The sequence below is a fragment of the Euprymna scolopes genome, chromosome 31, assembly GCF_053919585.1.
Source record: "Euprymna scolopes isolate OS-2025 chromosome 31, ASM5391958v1, whole genome shotgun sequence".
NCBI lineage: Eukaryota > Metazoa > Mollusca > Cephalopoda > Sepiida > Sepiolidae > Euprymna > Euprymna scolopes.
This window is the reverse complement of record NC_136512.1, coordinates 88118272-88136004: the sequence shown is the minus strand read 5'-3', so window position 1 is coordinate 88136004 and position 17733 is coordinate 88118272. Positions and strand designations below refer to the sequence as shown.

Here is a 17733-nt window from a genome sequence, read left to right as displayed (position 1 = left end):
GTACTACCGCTCATGCGCAGTGCCAACTTCCTGTTTCATTGACGCCGACATTGGAGTCTGACCTTAACCGCACGTCGTCCACCTTCGCTCGTTGTCGATCGGCCACTTTTTTCTTTCCCTTCCACGAGATCTGACCCTAAGTATCCACCGTCTTTCATCGGCGAAGGTTGTCTACTTATTATAGAAGACACTAACCTTTGCGCTTTTCGCCCATTATCAAACCGGTTCTTGTTTTTATTTTTTTCCCCCGACCTACTCGGTTTTTTTTTCTCTCCCCTTGTTCATTTCTACCCCGAATACAACAAAAATAAAAAAGTAAAATGTCGTTGTTCCGTGGAGGTCGGCCGATTGTGACCAGTTTGTTGAGCAACAATGCAATTAAACGAACTTTGGCCACAACAGCAAAGGTAAGCATTTATCATAAATATTTGTCCTACGCCTTTTTTCGTTTGTTCTTTTTAAGCAATTTCAATTAAATATCTGCCCTACGTCAGTTTTTGATTTTCAAGGTCTTTTTTTTTTCATTATATAAATCTCATTTTTTTTTTTCAAAATAAATTCGTTTTTATTACATAAAAATACGTAAAATTAGTAAAAAATATGTTCAATTCCTGACATATTTATAAATTATTAATTATTTTAATTTAGTTGTAGTAATTTTTTTTCTTCCCTTTTATTTTCACTTTTTCAAATAAAAATACAATTCAGTTTTACAATTGAAATATCTTCACCTTATTTTAGTTTTCGTCCAATTTTTACAAAAGTAATAAAAAAAAAAAACGATTTCTTTACTTTTACTTTAAAATAAAATTTTAAAATTGCCTTTATTTATTTATTTTTTTTTAATGGTCTTTTCAAGTTAAATTTAAGTTTTACGATATTTTTTATTTATTTATGATTTTGCATTTATCGACCCGCGATTTTCACGAAGTTACTCTAGTGTTCCCAAGATGATAGAAATAACCGGAAACGACCGGTCAAACTTTATTATAGAAAAACACATTGTTACAACCCCTCATGTTAAGAATGGCGATGACCATTGAAATTGATTAAGTAAAAAAAAACAAACACACACACACACACACACACACACACACAAAGATGTCTTAATATACAAACTATTTGTCGAGTTTCCGGTTCTTCCCGTCATCCGCCGGGCACACCCGAGTAAACTTCGTGGAAATCGTGGGTCCATAAATGCAGAAATATTGTCTTTTTCGGTTCTAGTGCAGAGAGTGATCCGCGCTATTTTTTAAAATCGTTTTTCCAAGTTTAATTAAAGTTTTGATAGTTTTTTTTGGGTTTGTACACATAGATTCGAAAAAGTTGTCAAAAAACAAATATATAACAAATAAATGTTATCGAAGGCAAGATAAATTACTTTTCTACCAAACTGGATATAATTTTCGTGTTTTTATTCAATTTAACATGTTTATTCAGTTCGAAAAGCATACAGTGTTTACCGATGTATTGGAAAATTTAAAATGGCGGCCGACTCTCTCTTTAACACGGTAAGTTCGGAAAAAGGTGTAATAAATAATAAACTAGACAAAATACTGTTAGAAATTCGCTCAATATATGTTACCGTGACATAAGTTGACACGTATTCGGTGGTTTTTTAATAGTATTTTGTCTAGTTTATTATTTATAACACCTTTTCCCGAACTTACCGTGTTAAAGAGAGAGAGTCGGCCGCCATTTTAAATTTTCCAATACATCGGTAAACACTGTATGCTTTTTGAGCTGAATAAACATGTTAAATTGAATATAAACACGAAAATTATATCCAGTTTGGTAGAAAAGTAATTTATCTTGCCTTCGATAACATTTGTTTGTTATATATATATTTTTTTTGACAACTTTTTCGAATCTATGTGTACAGTAATACAAACCCAAAAGATGTTATAAAAAATAAACTAGACAAAATACTATTAAAAACAACCGAATATATGTCAACTTATGTCACGGTAACATATATTGAGCGAATTTCTAACAGTATTTTCTCTAGTTTATTATTTATATCTTTTCCCAAACTTACCCTCTCCGAGAGAGAGTCGGCCGCCATTTTGAATTTTCCAATACATCGGTAAATACTGCATGTTTTTCGAGCTGAATAAACATGTTACACTGAATAAAAACACAAAAAATATATCCAGTTAGGTAGAAAAGTAACTTATCTTACCTTTGATAATATTTATTTGCTATATATTTGTTGTTTTGACAACTTTTTCGAATCAGTGTACAGTAATACAAACCCCTTTTGGGTTTTTATTCAATTGTTAGGTTGAAGTATAGAATAGGTACAAAACACCCTCCCTTCCCATGTTAAGAATGGCTTTTAAAATAATAACGTTATTTACGCCCGGATCACTCTGCACTAGTACCGTTTTTTCAAATAGGACTGTAGTTTCGCATAACATTTTAATAAACAAACGATACCGTAAAAATTGAATTTCGTCGTCCTTTCTCTGCATAATTACAAAAACAAAACAATGAAATGAAAAAAAAACAAAAAAAACTAAAACTTTTTTTTCAAGTAGGAGTGTAGTTGTTACACATAACAATTAAACAAACGATACCGTAAAAGTTGAATTTTATGGTTATTTCTCTGCATAATTACCAAAAAAATGAAATGAAAAAAAAAGTAATCTTCCAGAACATTAAACAAGGTAATTTTAATGTCTTTTTTATTTATTTTTTCTAGTTAAGAATAAAAGTAGTGTTAAAACTGGCTACTAGTGCTGACTGCTGGAATGTTATTTTTTTTAAAAAGCCGTTCTTAACATTAGGAGGGGAGGGTGGTTTATACCTATTCTGTACTTTAACCTGACAATTGAATAATAATAAAAAACATATAATAAAACTTTAATTAAACGTGAAATACGATTTAAAAAAAGCACCAAAAAATGTATATATAAATAAATTAAAACAAAACTTATCTCGTTAGGTTAAAAAAAAAAAAGTAACTTAGCTTACTACAAAAGTCTTTAACCCTTATCCTTGAGTGGCCTCTTGTCCTTGATAAGTGGTGTGTGGTGATCTGGGCGTCAATAATGGTTCAAACCTTTAAAAATAAACAAAACTTTAATTTAGAGTGTTTACAAACCGGTATAAAACGATTGAACACTGAAAAAAAAAAAAAAAGTTAAAATATTTGAATTTATGAACAATTTTTTAAATTTTATTTGTAAAGAACTCCACTCGGAATAGTCAATACAAGATCAAATCTATTTTCGGTACTTTTGCACTTATTGATCCGTGCTGAAATAATAACGTTATTATTTAAAAAGCCATTCTTAACATGGGGAGGGTGTTTTGTACCTATTCTATACTTTAACCTTACAATTTGATAAAAAAAAAATATATATATCATAAGACTTAAACGTGGAAATACGATTTAAAAAAAAAAATAGCGCGGATCAGTAAGTGCATTAGCACCTTATTTTTATTTGTAATTTATTGCGAAGGTTTCAATTTTGTAAAAAATTTTAGTTATACATTTTGATATAATGAACACTTTAATTAATTTCAGACATTTTCTTAGAGACAATGTTCATCAAAAAGTTCGTTAGAAAAAAAAAATTATTTTCATGCGAAATTGTAACATTTTCGGAGAATTTCTTTAAAAAAAACTTTTGAATTGTCTTCCCCTGTTCCGAGTTTCGTTCTTAAAGAACGAAAACAGCAACAAAAATTTCCACAATAAATAAAATGCACAAGTGCCATCAATGATTGAATTTATTGAATTTTTTTTTAAATCAAATTTTAACCTTTTTTTTTTATTTTTTATTTTTTTTATTTTTATAAACCAAACATGAAACGTCGAAACAACTAGATTGAAGTAAACAAAAATAAAACATTAAAATTTTGAAATGAATTAAAACGATCACTATTTGAAAATTACTTTTTGGATGTTTTTAAAAAAAATTTTTTAATCTAATCAAGTTCTGTAATTTGTTGAGAAAACGTCTGCCAACACATGAATTCTGATATATGATTGTCTTTCCTTGATCCGATTGGAACTCTTCTAATATATAAAAAGGAAAACGTGTGTTTGCATATCTGCCAAAAACTTTTGACAGACGCATAGAACTGTGACAAAATTGGTATAATTAGAAAGATCGATCTCTCGGATGACAAATATCTAAAAATTGGCCAAAAAGATTTTTTTGTGCTGGTCAACTGGGTCCTTTTCTGCAAGGAGAGGTCAATTTTTACCGTCGACATTTTTGAAAAGTCATACACCTAGCGATCTCGACGTACGTTTAAAAGATGTTATTTCGAAGGCTTGTGACATCATAAGTTGCTGTGGCCGAGACGACTAACGCGTTAGTTTTTTTTCATCTTTTTCCTCTTTCGCATTACCGATTCGAGCCTGGCTACTGCGGCTTTTTTTTTTTTTTTTTTTTTGCTCGCACGGGTACTCACTGCTATTTTGATTAAAACAATTTTTTTTTACAAGACTTCGAGGCAATAATAGAAACTTTAAAAACAATAAAACTTCGAAAACTCAAATCTGAGCGAATCGATAGATTAAATTTTTCAGGCGTTTGGTAAGTTTTTTGTTGTAAATTTTTTTTTTCTTGTTAGCTATACTGAGCAATTGCCCGCGAATGTCTAATATTTTGTTTGATCCTTTAGTAGAATAGTGGCGCAATTAGAATACTGTTTTTCTTTTGTTTTAGCTGCACAAAAGGATTTACATTATAATCAGAAATTACTTTATCGAATTCAGCAACTCACTTTCGAATGTCTCGAACTCTACAAAATACCCGTCCTTACAGTTGACTTTTTTATGGTAATCGCAGCTGGCAACGGTGTGAGTGACCTTTTCTTTGTGTGGAACGCCGAACGGTCTCTACCAGACTAGTCTTTCAATTAAGCAACGTTGAATCTGGTCAGTACTAAATGGGTGACCATTTGGGACTTCCAGGTGCTGTATATGCTCTCTGCTTATCTCTGCATTGTTTCCAGTCCTGAACTTCTCCTTGCCACTGAACTCAAACAGTGCCGATTCAGGAGACGTGTGGTTGGAGATTGCACAACCCTTGCCTCACAATTACACGCGCTCTTGCCCATGCAGGGGGTATCCTTTGTCTTTTGAGACTGAACGGAAGCATGGATGGATGGATGGAGTTTTTCAATTATTGATCAACAAACTCCAGTCTGTAGACCAAAAACTGACAGTAGATATATACTTGATATATATAGGGCAAGGCCACTTAATTTTAAGTCGGTAAAAATAGCTGCTAAGGGGTCAAAATTGACAAAAATTGGAATTTGGCAGGCGTAAAGTCGACTTAAATGTGCTCTGGTGCGCACGCGCAAATATACACTTATACGTTAAAGTAGGTTAATTTTTAAGGTTTTGATATTCATCTGCCCTTAGCTCAAATGCTAACAAATTAGGCTGAATACGTTTTGGTTTCGATTCCTAATTGATGGCATGGATACCATAGGTTTTTTTTTTTTTTTTTTAAATCACTACTATATATCGAGTACAATATAATAATCAACAGAATTCGCTCTATAATAATACAAAATTGCATAAATTAAAATATGCAAGCGTGTTTTACGGTCGGGCAGCCTGCTGGTTTAATGACAATCTTCATTTTGTATTATTCGTTAAAAAATATTGATACTTATGCAGAATACGGATCGTGCTGTTATTTATTTATTTTTTATTTATTTTTTTTCACTTTTTTTATATAGAATTTAAGTTAAACTCAATTTTTACGGTATGTTTAATAAATTGTTAGGTGAAAGTACAGAATAGTTAAAACCCTTCCCACTTCCCGTGTTAAGAATGGTTTTCTAAATGTTATTTCAATACGGTCCGTATTCTGCATACGTTTCAAACAAAGTACTCTCTCCTTTCTTCCCATTGACAAACCACGGTTTGAACCACAAGAATTATCAAATGAAATCTTGTGTTAGATTAACATGGCATACATATTTACACATACGCACACACACATACACACACACATGATCGATCTGTCGATCACCGAAAACTAGCATTCGTAAATCTTTAACCAAAATCGCCCACACGTTTTTCTTTTCTATCAATTTGACCTTGAACTTGCGTGAGAGAAATATATCCGTTCCTCTTCTGGGTTGGGAAGATGGACAATGTTATTTGAATGAGATATTACAGTTAAACACCGAGATACGATGGCACCAGATTTTTTTTTTTTTGTTTGTTTGTTTGTTTTTTTTGTTTTTTTTCTCTTCTCCAAGTTACAATGTGGAATACAATGTTTTTTGTTTTCCCGGCCCCTGGTTACGGTATCTGCCTCGCCTTACGGTATTATGTTATTTTATCATATGCATATGTGTGTTATGTACTGCTAATTTTTAATACCGTATCCCGGTGTTGTAGTGTATTAATAAAACTTTGGCCTTGACAATAAGCGATGGCGATGCATGAATGTGCGTTTCTCGAGACAATCGTGTGACTGGTGCGAGTTTATTTCTGGTGAAGGTCATTCTCTTCCTCGGTTGGGTCGACCAGCTTCTCTTGTTTTTCACCTTCATCAGTTAAAGATGACTTTGAACTTTTTCTTCATAAGGATGCCTGGTATATTTTCGTACTTGCTAAATGCTGCCATTTATTCGGGTAGAGGAGGTGGCGGGGGTTCTAACCTTGGGGATCTTGCTAACTCCTTAGTCTTTAGTTATGTGTGATTAACACCCTCTGCTACCCACCATCCCTGTTCCTTAAGATTTATTTATTTTAGACGATTACGTGTGAACGCATACATTTAACATAGAATGGTTCGTTTCCGAGCAATTCTAACGGTTTTTTTTTTTTTTTTTTTTTTTTTTTAATACTGTTAAATATGTCTGGTTTCACGATCTTGCCAGTCGGACATAGGGTTAGTGTTAAAGCTTTTAGTTAACTGCCCTAACAAAATTAGAATATAGGGTGGGGGGGGGGTCATTTTCTGTTAAATTGATACTCGAAACTGATCCCCAACTCTAAATTCTAAAATATTTTTTTCTTCCCATCACGTTTTCAGGGTGTTCATAATCACCTAGAAAGTAGAATCTCATCTTTTATTTGGGGAGGAGTGGGGTGGGGGGAGCTAGTATTTAGCTGAGAGTATTAATCTACAAATTTACTCCATTTTATCCATGTGTTTTTTAGAACTTCTACACCGATGTCTGGATGGTGCTTTTCCTTATTGGTCTTCCCATCCTATGATCGTTTTCGACGGCATCACTGCATTTGTTTCGGGGGTATTTTCTGGCAGCTTTTATTGCAAGACTTATTTTGTCTGTTTGATAGGAAGATCAAATTGTAGTATCTGTTCCGTCTCTGATTCCTTTCCTCACATTAAAAATCAACCACATGTCTAACTTATGGAGGAGGCAAATAAACCGGAGTCTTTTTGTATTATATAATAAATACACATTTCGAAATATCATGGATCCTACTTTTAGAAATGGAGAATATTGCATTACTAATAAATTTTTAATCAGTAAAATGAATACCATGAGGTGAAATCGAAACCCTGACGTCTTAAGTCTGAGGTTCTATCAACTAAGTTATTTGACTTTATAAATAGAGCTTAAAATATTACCTTAAAATAATTACACCTTTGATGACGTCATAGATTTGATTTACATGTTTTTAAACAAATTTAAAAAAAAGCGATGATAAATAAATGAATGGATAAACATTATCGATAGCATTGGAAATTGTTTTGATTTAACTGCGGCATTAAAAACAATTTAATAAATACAAAATTTGGGTCTGTAGATGCCATAATTTTAGTTAAAAAAAAATAATATACCATTGTGACTTTTCAATTTTGTGTTTTACTCAAAAAAAAAAACGTTCATTTTTATTTTTTATTTTCTCTTGGGTTTCTGATTTTTTTAAATTTTCTTAGAACACAAATCACATAAAACTGTCTCAACACATTTTTAAGGATTAGTTGAAAGCTTCGCCCCCCCCCACTCCTTGCGCGCGCACACACACACACACACACACACACACACACACACACACACACACACACTCCTATCCACTAATTTCCAAATACGACTTGCACTTTTTCGATGTTTCATTTATTAATATTGTTTTTATTTTTATGCAAACATTTTTCATCCAGTTGAAGAAAAACTCTGTTCATTTAAACTAAGGAACTTGCACGCCCTGTGACACAAGGCAGTCAAAAATATGCCATTTTTATTTGAAGCCAAATCCACAGCATACCTCCAACTTCCCATTGCAATCAAATCTCTCTAGATTGTCTGTTTCCAGTTCATTTTGGTCTTTCTCTTCTTCCAATCTATCTGGGATCCGTTGGAACACTTGATTGGCAATTCTCTCTGGGGTCAGTCTTAGAGTATGTCTGAATCAGTCTGTTTGCAGATTATTGATGATACTGTCAGTGCGGTTTCCGACTTCTTGGTAGTTCGATCTCTACATTTAATTCCTAGAATCTTTTTAAGACACTTGGAATCAAATGTATCAAATTTTTTCACTTGGCTGATTTTGGAATGCGGACAAGATTGTTGTTGTTGTAAGATTTTCATTTTAGATACTTAGCCTCATTTAATTAGATATGAAAAAAAAAAAAATCTTATATGCCAGCAGGAAAATCCTGGCATTGCCCAGAATTGAATAAAGAACCCATATTACCAGTTTTTTTTTTTTGTTTTTTTTTCGAGTGGGTCTCAAGGATGTCCTTCATATTGACATTAATAGAAATTGTTTTTAATTTAGTCTTTGAACACGTCGAGGCAAACGAAGCAATTCTTAGGAAGCAAAAAGTCTGTATGTAAATATGCACTGCATGTTTTGGTGCTGCATATGAATGACAAGTATTGCATGTGATAAATTTTTGGTCAAAGAAAGGGGTGAGACAAAGAATATCCGATTAGAGTCCGCCGGCCACCCAAGACATGTTTCATTGGTCCCCCCAACAAAAGAGGGATTGGACCTAGTAATTCACTGCCGTTCATTTGTTCGCACTTTTCTCAATAACCACACCTTGGATTTTTTAAAATTCTGTACAGACATTAGTCATAGTAAAAGTAAATTTATGCCAGAACGGATTTTCCAGGATAATTCTGGTTGCCCCTTTAGAGGCCGTTAAATGGGTAAAATTGTCCCAAAATCGTTTGTCCATTCATTTGTTCACACTTTTCTCAATAACCACTCCTTGAATTTTTTGGAAATTTTGTGCAAACATTAGTCATGGTGAAAGTAAATTTTTCGCTCATGGAGGGGGGGGGGACCCTGCATGCTCAGTCTGTTAGCTATTTTTACTGATTAAAGACCAGATCGAATTTGTTCTACAAATCCAAATCTGTCAGCCAAAAATTGACAGTTTGATAGACATCGTTATTCAGAGACAGACAGAAAGACAGGCAGACAATGTCATTTTTATATATAAATTAGGAACACCTATCCTTTTTTTTACTCCTTAGTATGTCAATTTTTCTTTGTTTCTCTTTTCCTCATTTTTTTTCTTTTCTTTTTTTTTTTTCATGATGTTTACAGTAATGTAACTGATAATAGATGTATGAATTCCTGTTTCAAGGTTATTTTCGAATTTAGGAGTATTGGTGTGTGGTGAAGTCTATTGGAGTGAGCTAGATGTTAAGTGTGAGCGTGTTCATGTTAAAGGGTATGAATTTAAAATTATTTTAATCGTGTGTGTGTGGGGTGGGGGGGGGCTTGTATTTAAATGTAAACCTATTATTATAATTGTAGTTTATTACCTAGTTGGGGATTTTGTGTAAAAAAAAAACAAAAAAAATATGGAGTATCTATATGTGGAAGAATCTTCTGAGGAGTATCAAATTAAGTCGATGGGTTGATAATAGATATGTTATCAGCATGATATGTCTGGAGTCTGTAGGTTTGAGTGGGTTATTTGTATTCTGGTAGTCTTGAACTATTAATGCTTATGAGTTCATCAGAGCCTGTGTGAACCGGTTAGGTTTAAAACTTGTGTGTATGCATAAATATTCTTTTGTTTAAGGGTGTTTGGTACACACACACCCACCCACACACTATGATTGAATATATTTTAATTTATGCAGGTTTCATATTTGTATTTTTGTAGAGCCAATTCTCTTTTTATATATTGTATCCTATATATAAGTGATTCAAAGCTAAAAACAAAATGTATGACCTAGGTAGCATCAGTTAGAATTGAAACCAAAACATTTAGCTCTCCAGAGTTATTCGCTATCATTCGCTTATCAAAACTTTACAAATTAACCAACTTCAACGTATAAATGTATATTTGCCCATGCATAAAGGATACATGTTAGTTCGACTTATGCCTGCCAGGTTCTAATTTTTCAATTTTGACTCTTTAGCAATATTTCTTTTCTTTTATTATTTTAAAGAATTTTTTTTTTTTTTTTTTTGCAGCTAAAAACCAAATAGAATTTATTCCACAAAAATACCTCCCATATCAAGTTCCATGTCTATAGACTAAAAATTGACAGTTTGGTAGAGACTGTTTCGTGGGCACATGGACAAGGTCACTTTTATATATGTAGATATAGATTAGGAACACATCTTTTTTTTTTTTTTTTTTTACTCTGTTGCTTTTATATAAACTTTTGCTATGGCTTTGTGCTCTGAGAACTGACAACGCTAGAATCTCAACACGGTCTATAACAAAATGTGTAATGTTGTCAGAGAATCAACACATCTGCCTCAGTCGCAAAACAAAGAACTTCAACTTTTTTTCGTACAACATTTATTTCCTCGTTCCCTCATTTCCTCTGTAACGTTTCTCATATGATTGTTTTCTCGAGCGTTATTCATACCTCTAACGTGATCTCCGTGATCGTCCTTTCTAAAGTTTTTATTTTTTCCTACCGGTGATGTCATTTCGTATGCATTTGCAGACGAAATGACATCCACTGTCTGCAACTGTCAAACTCCTTCACATGCTGAAAAAAATATTTGCAAGAATTTATAACCTGCTCAGAGAAAATAAAAAGAATCTCATGATCAAATCAATCCAAATAAAATACCCCTTGATTTTAACACCCTCCCCCACATCACTCCCATCAGAAATTTTTTTCTTTTTTTTTCTTTCTTTTTTTCTCCACACCTAGGCTTTTCTTTCCACTCCATAAACTCTGGCTATTCACTTGCTGAAGTCGATGAGAATAGATCATCGCCCTATAAAAATGACATGTTTCAACTTCATGACTTCAATGAATCGGTTACTCCTAGTATTATTGGAAATAGTAGTGCGCGTATGGAATTGATATGTTCCATTGGGTAGAGTTGCAGACTGTAAGCTAAGTGTGTAACGTTGTCCAGAAGCCAACATGTTGTATGTCTCAGTCGCAAAGCAAACAATGAATAGAAAAGAACTTCAGCTCACTTCTTTTTTTTTTTTTTTGTACACCGACATTTATTTCCTACCGCTGTGACATCCCTCACGTGATTGTTGTCTTGAACGTTATTCATGCCTCTAACGTGATCTTGAACATGCTCTCTGTCTCTAATGTGATCATTCTTTTTAAAGCCTTTTCTTTTCCCTACCGGTGACATCAATTTACATGAATTTGCATACACACATCTGCGCCGTTACAAATGAAGAACATGTTTAAAACAATAGCAGATGCATTTAGAGAAGCCAGCTGGTCGAAAGTGCAGATGTGGTTGCATATTAGTCTAGTCCAAAAACTTTTAGCTTTAGATAAGGAATTCAATTTTCTATTTTTAGTTCATTAAATCTGGTTATTTATAAATAAATGTTTAAAAACAAAATTCTGTCAACGTTTGAGACAATAATTCCTGGATATAAGCATAAGATGACAGTTCAGGACCTGTCAGGTTGGCGATTCTCTTTTGGACCATGTCCAGGAGTGAGAGACTAGTCGTAGATGCACCCAAATGTGACAACAATACTCCATACATGGGCGAATGATGGCCTTGTAGAGGAACAGGATACGTTCAGGTGTAAGTAACTTTCTAGCACGGTAGAAAGAGCCCACCTTCTTCACAGCAGCCTTGGCAATGCTCTAGATGTATCTGTTCCAACTCATGTTACCTGTGAACGTTAAGCTGAGGAGTTTGAACGAATTACTTTCAGGTAAATTCTTCTGTTGATAGATACAGAGCAGTTGAAGTAGCAGGTCTAGTTCATGGGGAAGGTCGATGAAAACCTGGAAGTCATAAAAATCTGGCCTAAGATAGGTTACTTTTGAAATAAATATTTTAAAGCTGTCCAACATATGCCAGCATGTAAAACTGATGTTCAACCGAATATGATAAGGAGCAAACTGTATTAGTTTTTAAAATACAAGCTTTGACTGTTCGTGTGAGATTCAATTTAACAGCTAACACATTGAATCTTAATATGATTCATAACATTGTTCAGAATCTTAATATGATTCATAACATTGTTCAGAATCTTAATATGATTCATAACATTGTTCAGATAAAACTATATTTTTCTGTTAGTAAATTTAAAAAAAAAAAAAAATGATTCGAACCATGTAAAAAAAAAAAAAAAAAAAAATGGGAAACACGATTTGATGATAGGACAAAAATTTAATTCTCTAAAGTTGAATTTTCTTACACCCCCCCCCCCATATTTTAAATCCATAATAATGAGGAATCGCTCCTTTTCTTTGTTAGGATTGTTTTATATGCATAGGCATACGATTGCTTTTGTATGAGTCAGATGATTCTGTTGTTGGCATTGGTTTCCCTGATATCCTTCAAGTTAAAATTCTTTCTCAAAAAACATTGGGTACTTACAGTAGAGACCTCGCAAAGGTTGCCAACATCCCTAAATGAAAGTATTTCTGTGGAATGAACTGGATTCGAACTTGGCACACCTCAGCTCATACCATTAGCCACTGACACATTTGCCTCTCAGACGCGCAATATTCTTGAGATGGTGATTGGTTATTTGTATTATCGAGAATATAGCGTTCAACAGAAACATTGTGAAGTTTGACAAGATACACCTGAAGAAGGTCGGAGGTTACATCGACTGAAACGTTATGAAAAATCGCACTCAAGATGAGAACAGTAGTCGGAGAATTCAAATAATACAGTGAATACATTGTGTAGGTTAAGTTTAAAAACTGTTTTAAAAAAATCACCTGTCGTGTAAAATTGGAAGTAACCTTCATTAAAAAACAAGAACAAACATTATTAATGACCCGAGTAAATTTGTGAAATTTAAAAAAAATCTGCAAAGCCATTTCAGAGTCCATATGGAACAAAATCACACATGCACGCACGCACAGTGCTTTTTATAAAACTATTCTCCTTTCAACACAATGGAAAGTCTGGTAAATGAGTTGCTCTTCGACTTTCAAATTGTTCCATCATACGTAATTGAATTTATGAGCTTGACTTGATCTGTAGTATGTTTTTTTTTTTTTTTTATCATATGTCACACTTTTTAAACAAAATTTTTTAACCATACAAAAAATAACTGAGCAATAAGAGTAATATGAATAGAACACAACTAGGTTAAAAATCTGGTGGGGGGGGGTCAAATGTTGGACGGGTAACTGGAAGAAATGAATAGAAAAGGAAGGAAAGAACATTTTTTAAATATTAAACTCTGCAAAATAAAGCTTTTTTTTTTTTTTTATTATTTTATTTTCATTTTACTTAGATTAATTTTTTTAAAGAGAGTCACCGTCTCTGACCTGGAGCTAACATTTGATTCATTATGATTTAAATTTATATCCGAGGGCTCTTTTAAGAATAGACTTTGTTCATTTTATGGCTGCTATTTTTATTTTGTTACAGCTCCGTCTTCAAGGATTGCTTCCAAGTATTTCTTCAGATTTTTTTTTTTCATTAGGCCAGTTGCTCCTATTATAACCGGTACGTGTGTATACATATATATGTAATTATGAATTTTCAGCAGTAAATCTGTTTATGCAAATACTAAGTTTGCAATATGTTCAATTTAGTATCAAGTTAGAATTTAAAGTGTTTTTTCTTTGTGTTTCTTTAGACACGTGTGTGTGCATGCATGAAAATACATTTGAGCTGAATGTTTTTTTATTTTATAACTTAGTCCATTAGTTTCCACAGACAGGGAATTACAATTCTTTGTCTTTGGAAACAACTGTAATGAATTGATTGAGATTGTCGAACTGACTTCCTCATCTTGGTTGTTATCGAACAGGGGAACCGTTTGTTACAATCACCATCTCAAGAATATTGCGCGTCTGAGAGGCAAATGTGTCAGTGTCTAATGGTATGAGCTGAGGTGTACCAAGTTCGAATCCAGTTCATTCCACAGAAATACTTTCACTTAGGGATGTTGACAACTTTTGTGAGGTCTCTCCTGTAAGTACCCAATGTTTTTTGAGAAAGAATTATAACTAGAAGGATATCAGGGAAACCAATGCCAACAGCAGAATCATCTGACTCGTACAAAAGCAATTGTATGCCTATGTCTATAAAACAATCCTAACAAAGAAAAGGAACCATTCCTCATTATTATGGATTTAAAATATGGAGAGGTTTAAGAAAATTCAATTTTAGAGAATGAAATTTTTGCCCTATCATCAAATCGTGTTTTCTGTTTTTTTTTGTTTTTGTTTTTTTTTACATGGTTCGAATTATTTTTTTTTAATTTACTAACAGGAAAATATAGACAATTACTAACTGTAATGAATTAAGTTAATATCTTTAGGCTGTAAAATAAAAAAAATAAAATATATATATATATACACACACACACACACACACACACACACACACACACACAAAGCATAGGTCTTGCTGCTGGAATTACTTCATCCAATTTTATCCATGACTTTGCATGCATTTTAAATCATGAAATAAAAAAAATGCGCCAAACTTTAAAGCGGACAAAGATCATACAGGACAAATATCGTTTTCCTTTTTCCAAATTCACAACTGAAAGCCACATTCAGTGGATGATCTCCACTTTACCGAAACTAAGCATGCAAATTATGGTTTGATGGTGCCAGTATGAGGAGGAGTATTGAAGGTAAACGCTAGCATCGTAAAAATGATGCTTGTGCAGTGATGATGGACTATGCACACTGTGTGCCATATAAGTTCAGTTAGATACCGCATTACTTTATCTTTGAAAGACCCTCCTATCAGTTTAATAATGGGTTAGATTAGACCCCCAAGACTTTCTGGAGCAACTGATTTAAGAGAAAAAAAAAAAGACTGAAATCCTGGTGCTATCTAATCAGGCCCTCTGAGGATACTGGCTTCCTAACCTAAAATGCACCAAACCTTGATTTTTTTTTTTTTTTTTTTTTTTTTTTTTCCCCCCTTTTTCCTTTGCAGGACAGGATTGAGTTTTGACAAAGTTAAAAACAATAATTTTCCTCTACAAAACAACCAAACCCAACCAAACACCGAATAAATATTTGAAGATATATATATATATATATAAGCATGAATTTCCCCCCCCCCCCCAAAAAAAAAAAAAATTACTGGATGTGGCATTGAAAAACCTGGAAAGGGTTGATATGCTCAAATAACCTCCAACCAAACCAAAAACTGGAATAAAACCAATTGTTTTGGTCTTGAGACTTTTTTTTTTTTTTTTATCACCCCCAAACAATGCACATTGCTGCTGAAACTTAAGGAGTTGCTTTGATCGGGGACCAGATTTATAGTAGACATTATATAGGAGCTGTGCAGCTGGATGTTTGTTCACATTACATTTAAAGTTTTGTATGTTGGTACAGTTTAGGAAGAAGGGAGGTCAGAAGCTGTTTGAATAGAAATTTGAGGATTTTAAAGTGTTGGTTCAAAAGGAAGGGTTGTTAGGATTATTCGACCCATTGCTTCAGTACATGCTCGTAATCCCGGCACTTTTTCAGGGGGTATCCATTGTCTCTTAAAATGGACATGTGTGGTCTATCTTTAATTATTAGACAACATGACTGGATAGAAGGAATCTTATGAAATACAGGTGTATTATGATAGGTAAAAACAGGTGTATTATGGTGGGAAATTGAAACCGACAGTTGTTACAAAATCTTACCGAAAATGTTGTTTTATGATGTTCACATTTTTATCACTTTATTTGCTTAAAACTCTAAAAATATATAATGTATGTTATTATTTACTAATTCATTTGAAAGTATATTCATTTCTGAACAAAACGGTGGTATTTTGAAGACTTAAAGTGCTTTGGTTTTTAAAATGACTATTTTAGCAGAAACCCCTTGAAATCTGTGATTATTCAAAGCGTTTTAACAGCCATGTGTATTGCTACTAATAGTACCTTTGTCAAGAGTCTGATATTTCAACTCCTTGGCCTAACATTTGCAGTGAATGTAAATTGGAATAAATGCATAGTAGATATGACCAAGTTTGCTGCAAAAAAGTTTGTTTCATCTAGCTGGTCTAGAAAACATCTCACATCTGCCAGTGTCTTATATTTCTATAAAACCACCATTTGTATATGCGTGAAGTCGCGTTTGAGCTGGTGCACCAACCATTAGTCTCTCCCTCTTGGACAGGGTGCAAAAAGAGTCTCTAACTTTGCCCTTGTGGGGAGGCAAGTAAATCAACAAAAATCTTAACACTTTTTCGGCAATATTTTTGTTTCAAGATCATACCCATGACTTGCTGACAAACCAAAGTCACATTAAACCAAACAACAAAGTCAATATTATTATAACTGGTAGAAAGTCTTTTGTAAATATTTCCGTTGCTTAATAATTTTAATTTGGTTGGCCGACATGCTCCTGAAGTGTTTCATGCTGTTCAGACTTGCACCAGAAAACTACGCCTTTCTACTTCCGTCTGGAAGAAGTAATAAAAAAAAAAAAACCCCAAAACGGCTGCTTATATTCTAGTCAGGAACCCTCCTCTCTCTTCTGTCTGATTCTTTCTTTTAGGTAAGTTTTTGCCTCTTTTCCACAAAATAAATATATAATTAAAAAAAAAAATTTATCAACATCCTTCGGTTTGACATAAAGACGCGTTGGACCAAATAATTAAAAAGTTTCATATTCAATGATATCTCAACAAGAACGTTATATTTTAAAAGTTGGACCCAAATAGCATTTAAGTTGACAAATCAAACTTCTTATGAGTCAATTTTCATTTGTTATTGGTATACAATGCTATTTGCAATAATAATAATACAACAATTTATTTTGAAAATCACTTAGTCTAACTTGGCTGACTGTTAATATGAAACCTTTTTTAAATAATCAGCTAAAAATCATTTTAAACTTAATGTAATATCAGTTGTCTTTAAAAATGTATGAACACATATAAAACACTTTAAATAAAATATAAAACAACTGCCAAAGTATTTGAAATAGCCTGAGTGAAATCTCGTGCAAAGAATATAAAATTTTCGAACCTTGGGAGGTCAGTTCACTTAGGATAAAGAAACTAACACGTCTGATAAACCTGACAAATTTAATCTTAAGAAAGATAAGGAAATTCAATTATGGTCAAGTGTAGAAAGAAACGGACAAAGAGTTAAGCACAAGAAAAATTGACCTCCCTCTGTGAAGATCAAGAAAATTCAGGTTTGAAGTAATTGAAAATCGGCTACGAGCAAAGTGTAGTATCTATTCTAATGCTACACGTTATCTTTTCTGGCCTCGGTCAGTGAAGGAGATATCCTTCTAGACAAAGGCAATTTTTATTTGTCTTGATGAAAAGTTCTCTTTTTAAGGAAGATGGATTTTTCTTGCATTAAAAACCAGCCTAACAGATCTTGATCATGTGCTCATGTTAAAAGAATAAGA

At 33.1% G+C, this 17733-nt stretch overlaps 1 protein-coding gene across 1 annotated transcript in view; it reads left to right on the top strand.

Moving 5' to 3' along the window:
- Nucleotides 1-17733, top strand: part of LOC145255845 (malate dehydrogenase, mitochondrial-like) — a 48891-nt gene continuing 31158 nt past the window's right edge. The window contains exon 1 of the mRNA XM_080114587.1: nucleotides 1-407. Coding sequence (XP_079970713.1) covers nucleotides 321-407 — 87 coding nt within the window. The 5' untranslated portion in view covers nucleotides 1-320. The remainder of the gene's footprint in view (nucleotides 408-17733) is intronic.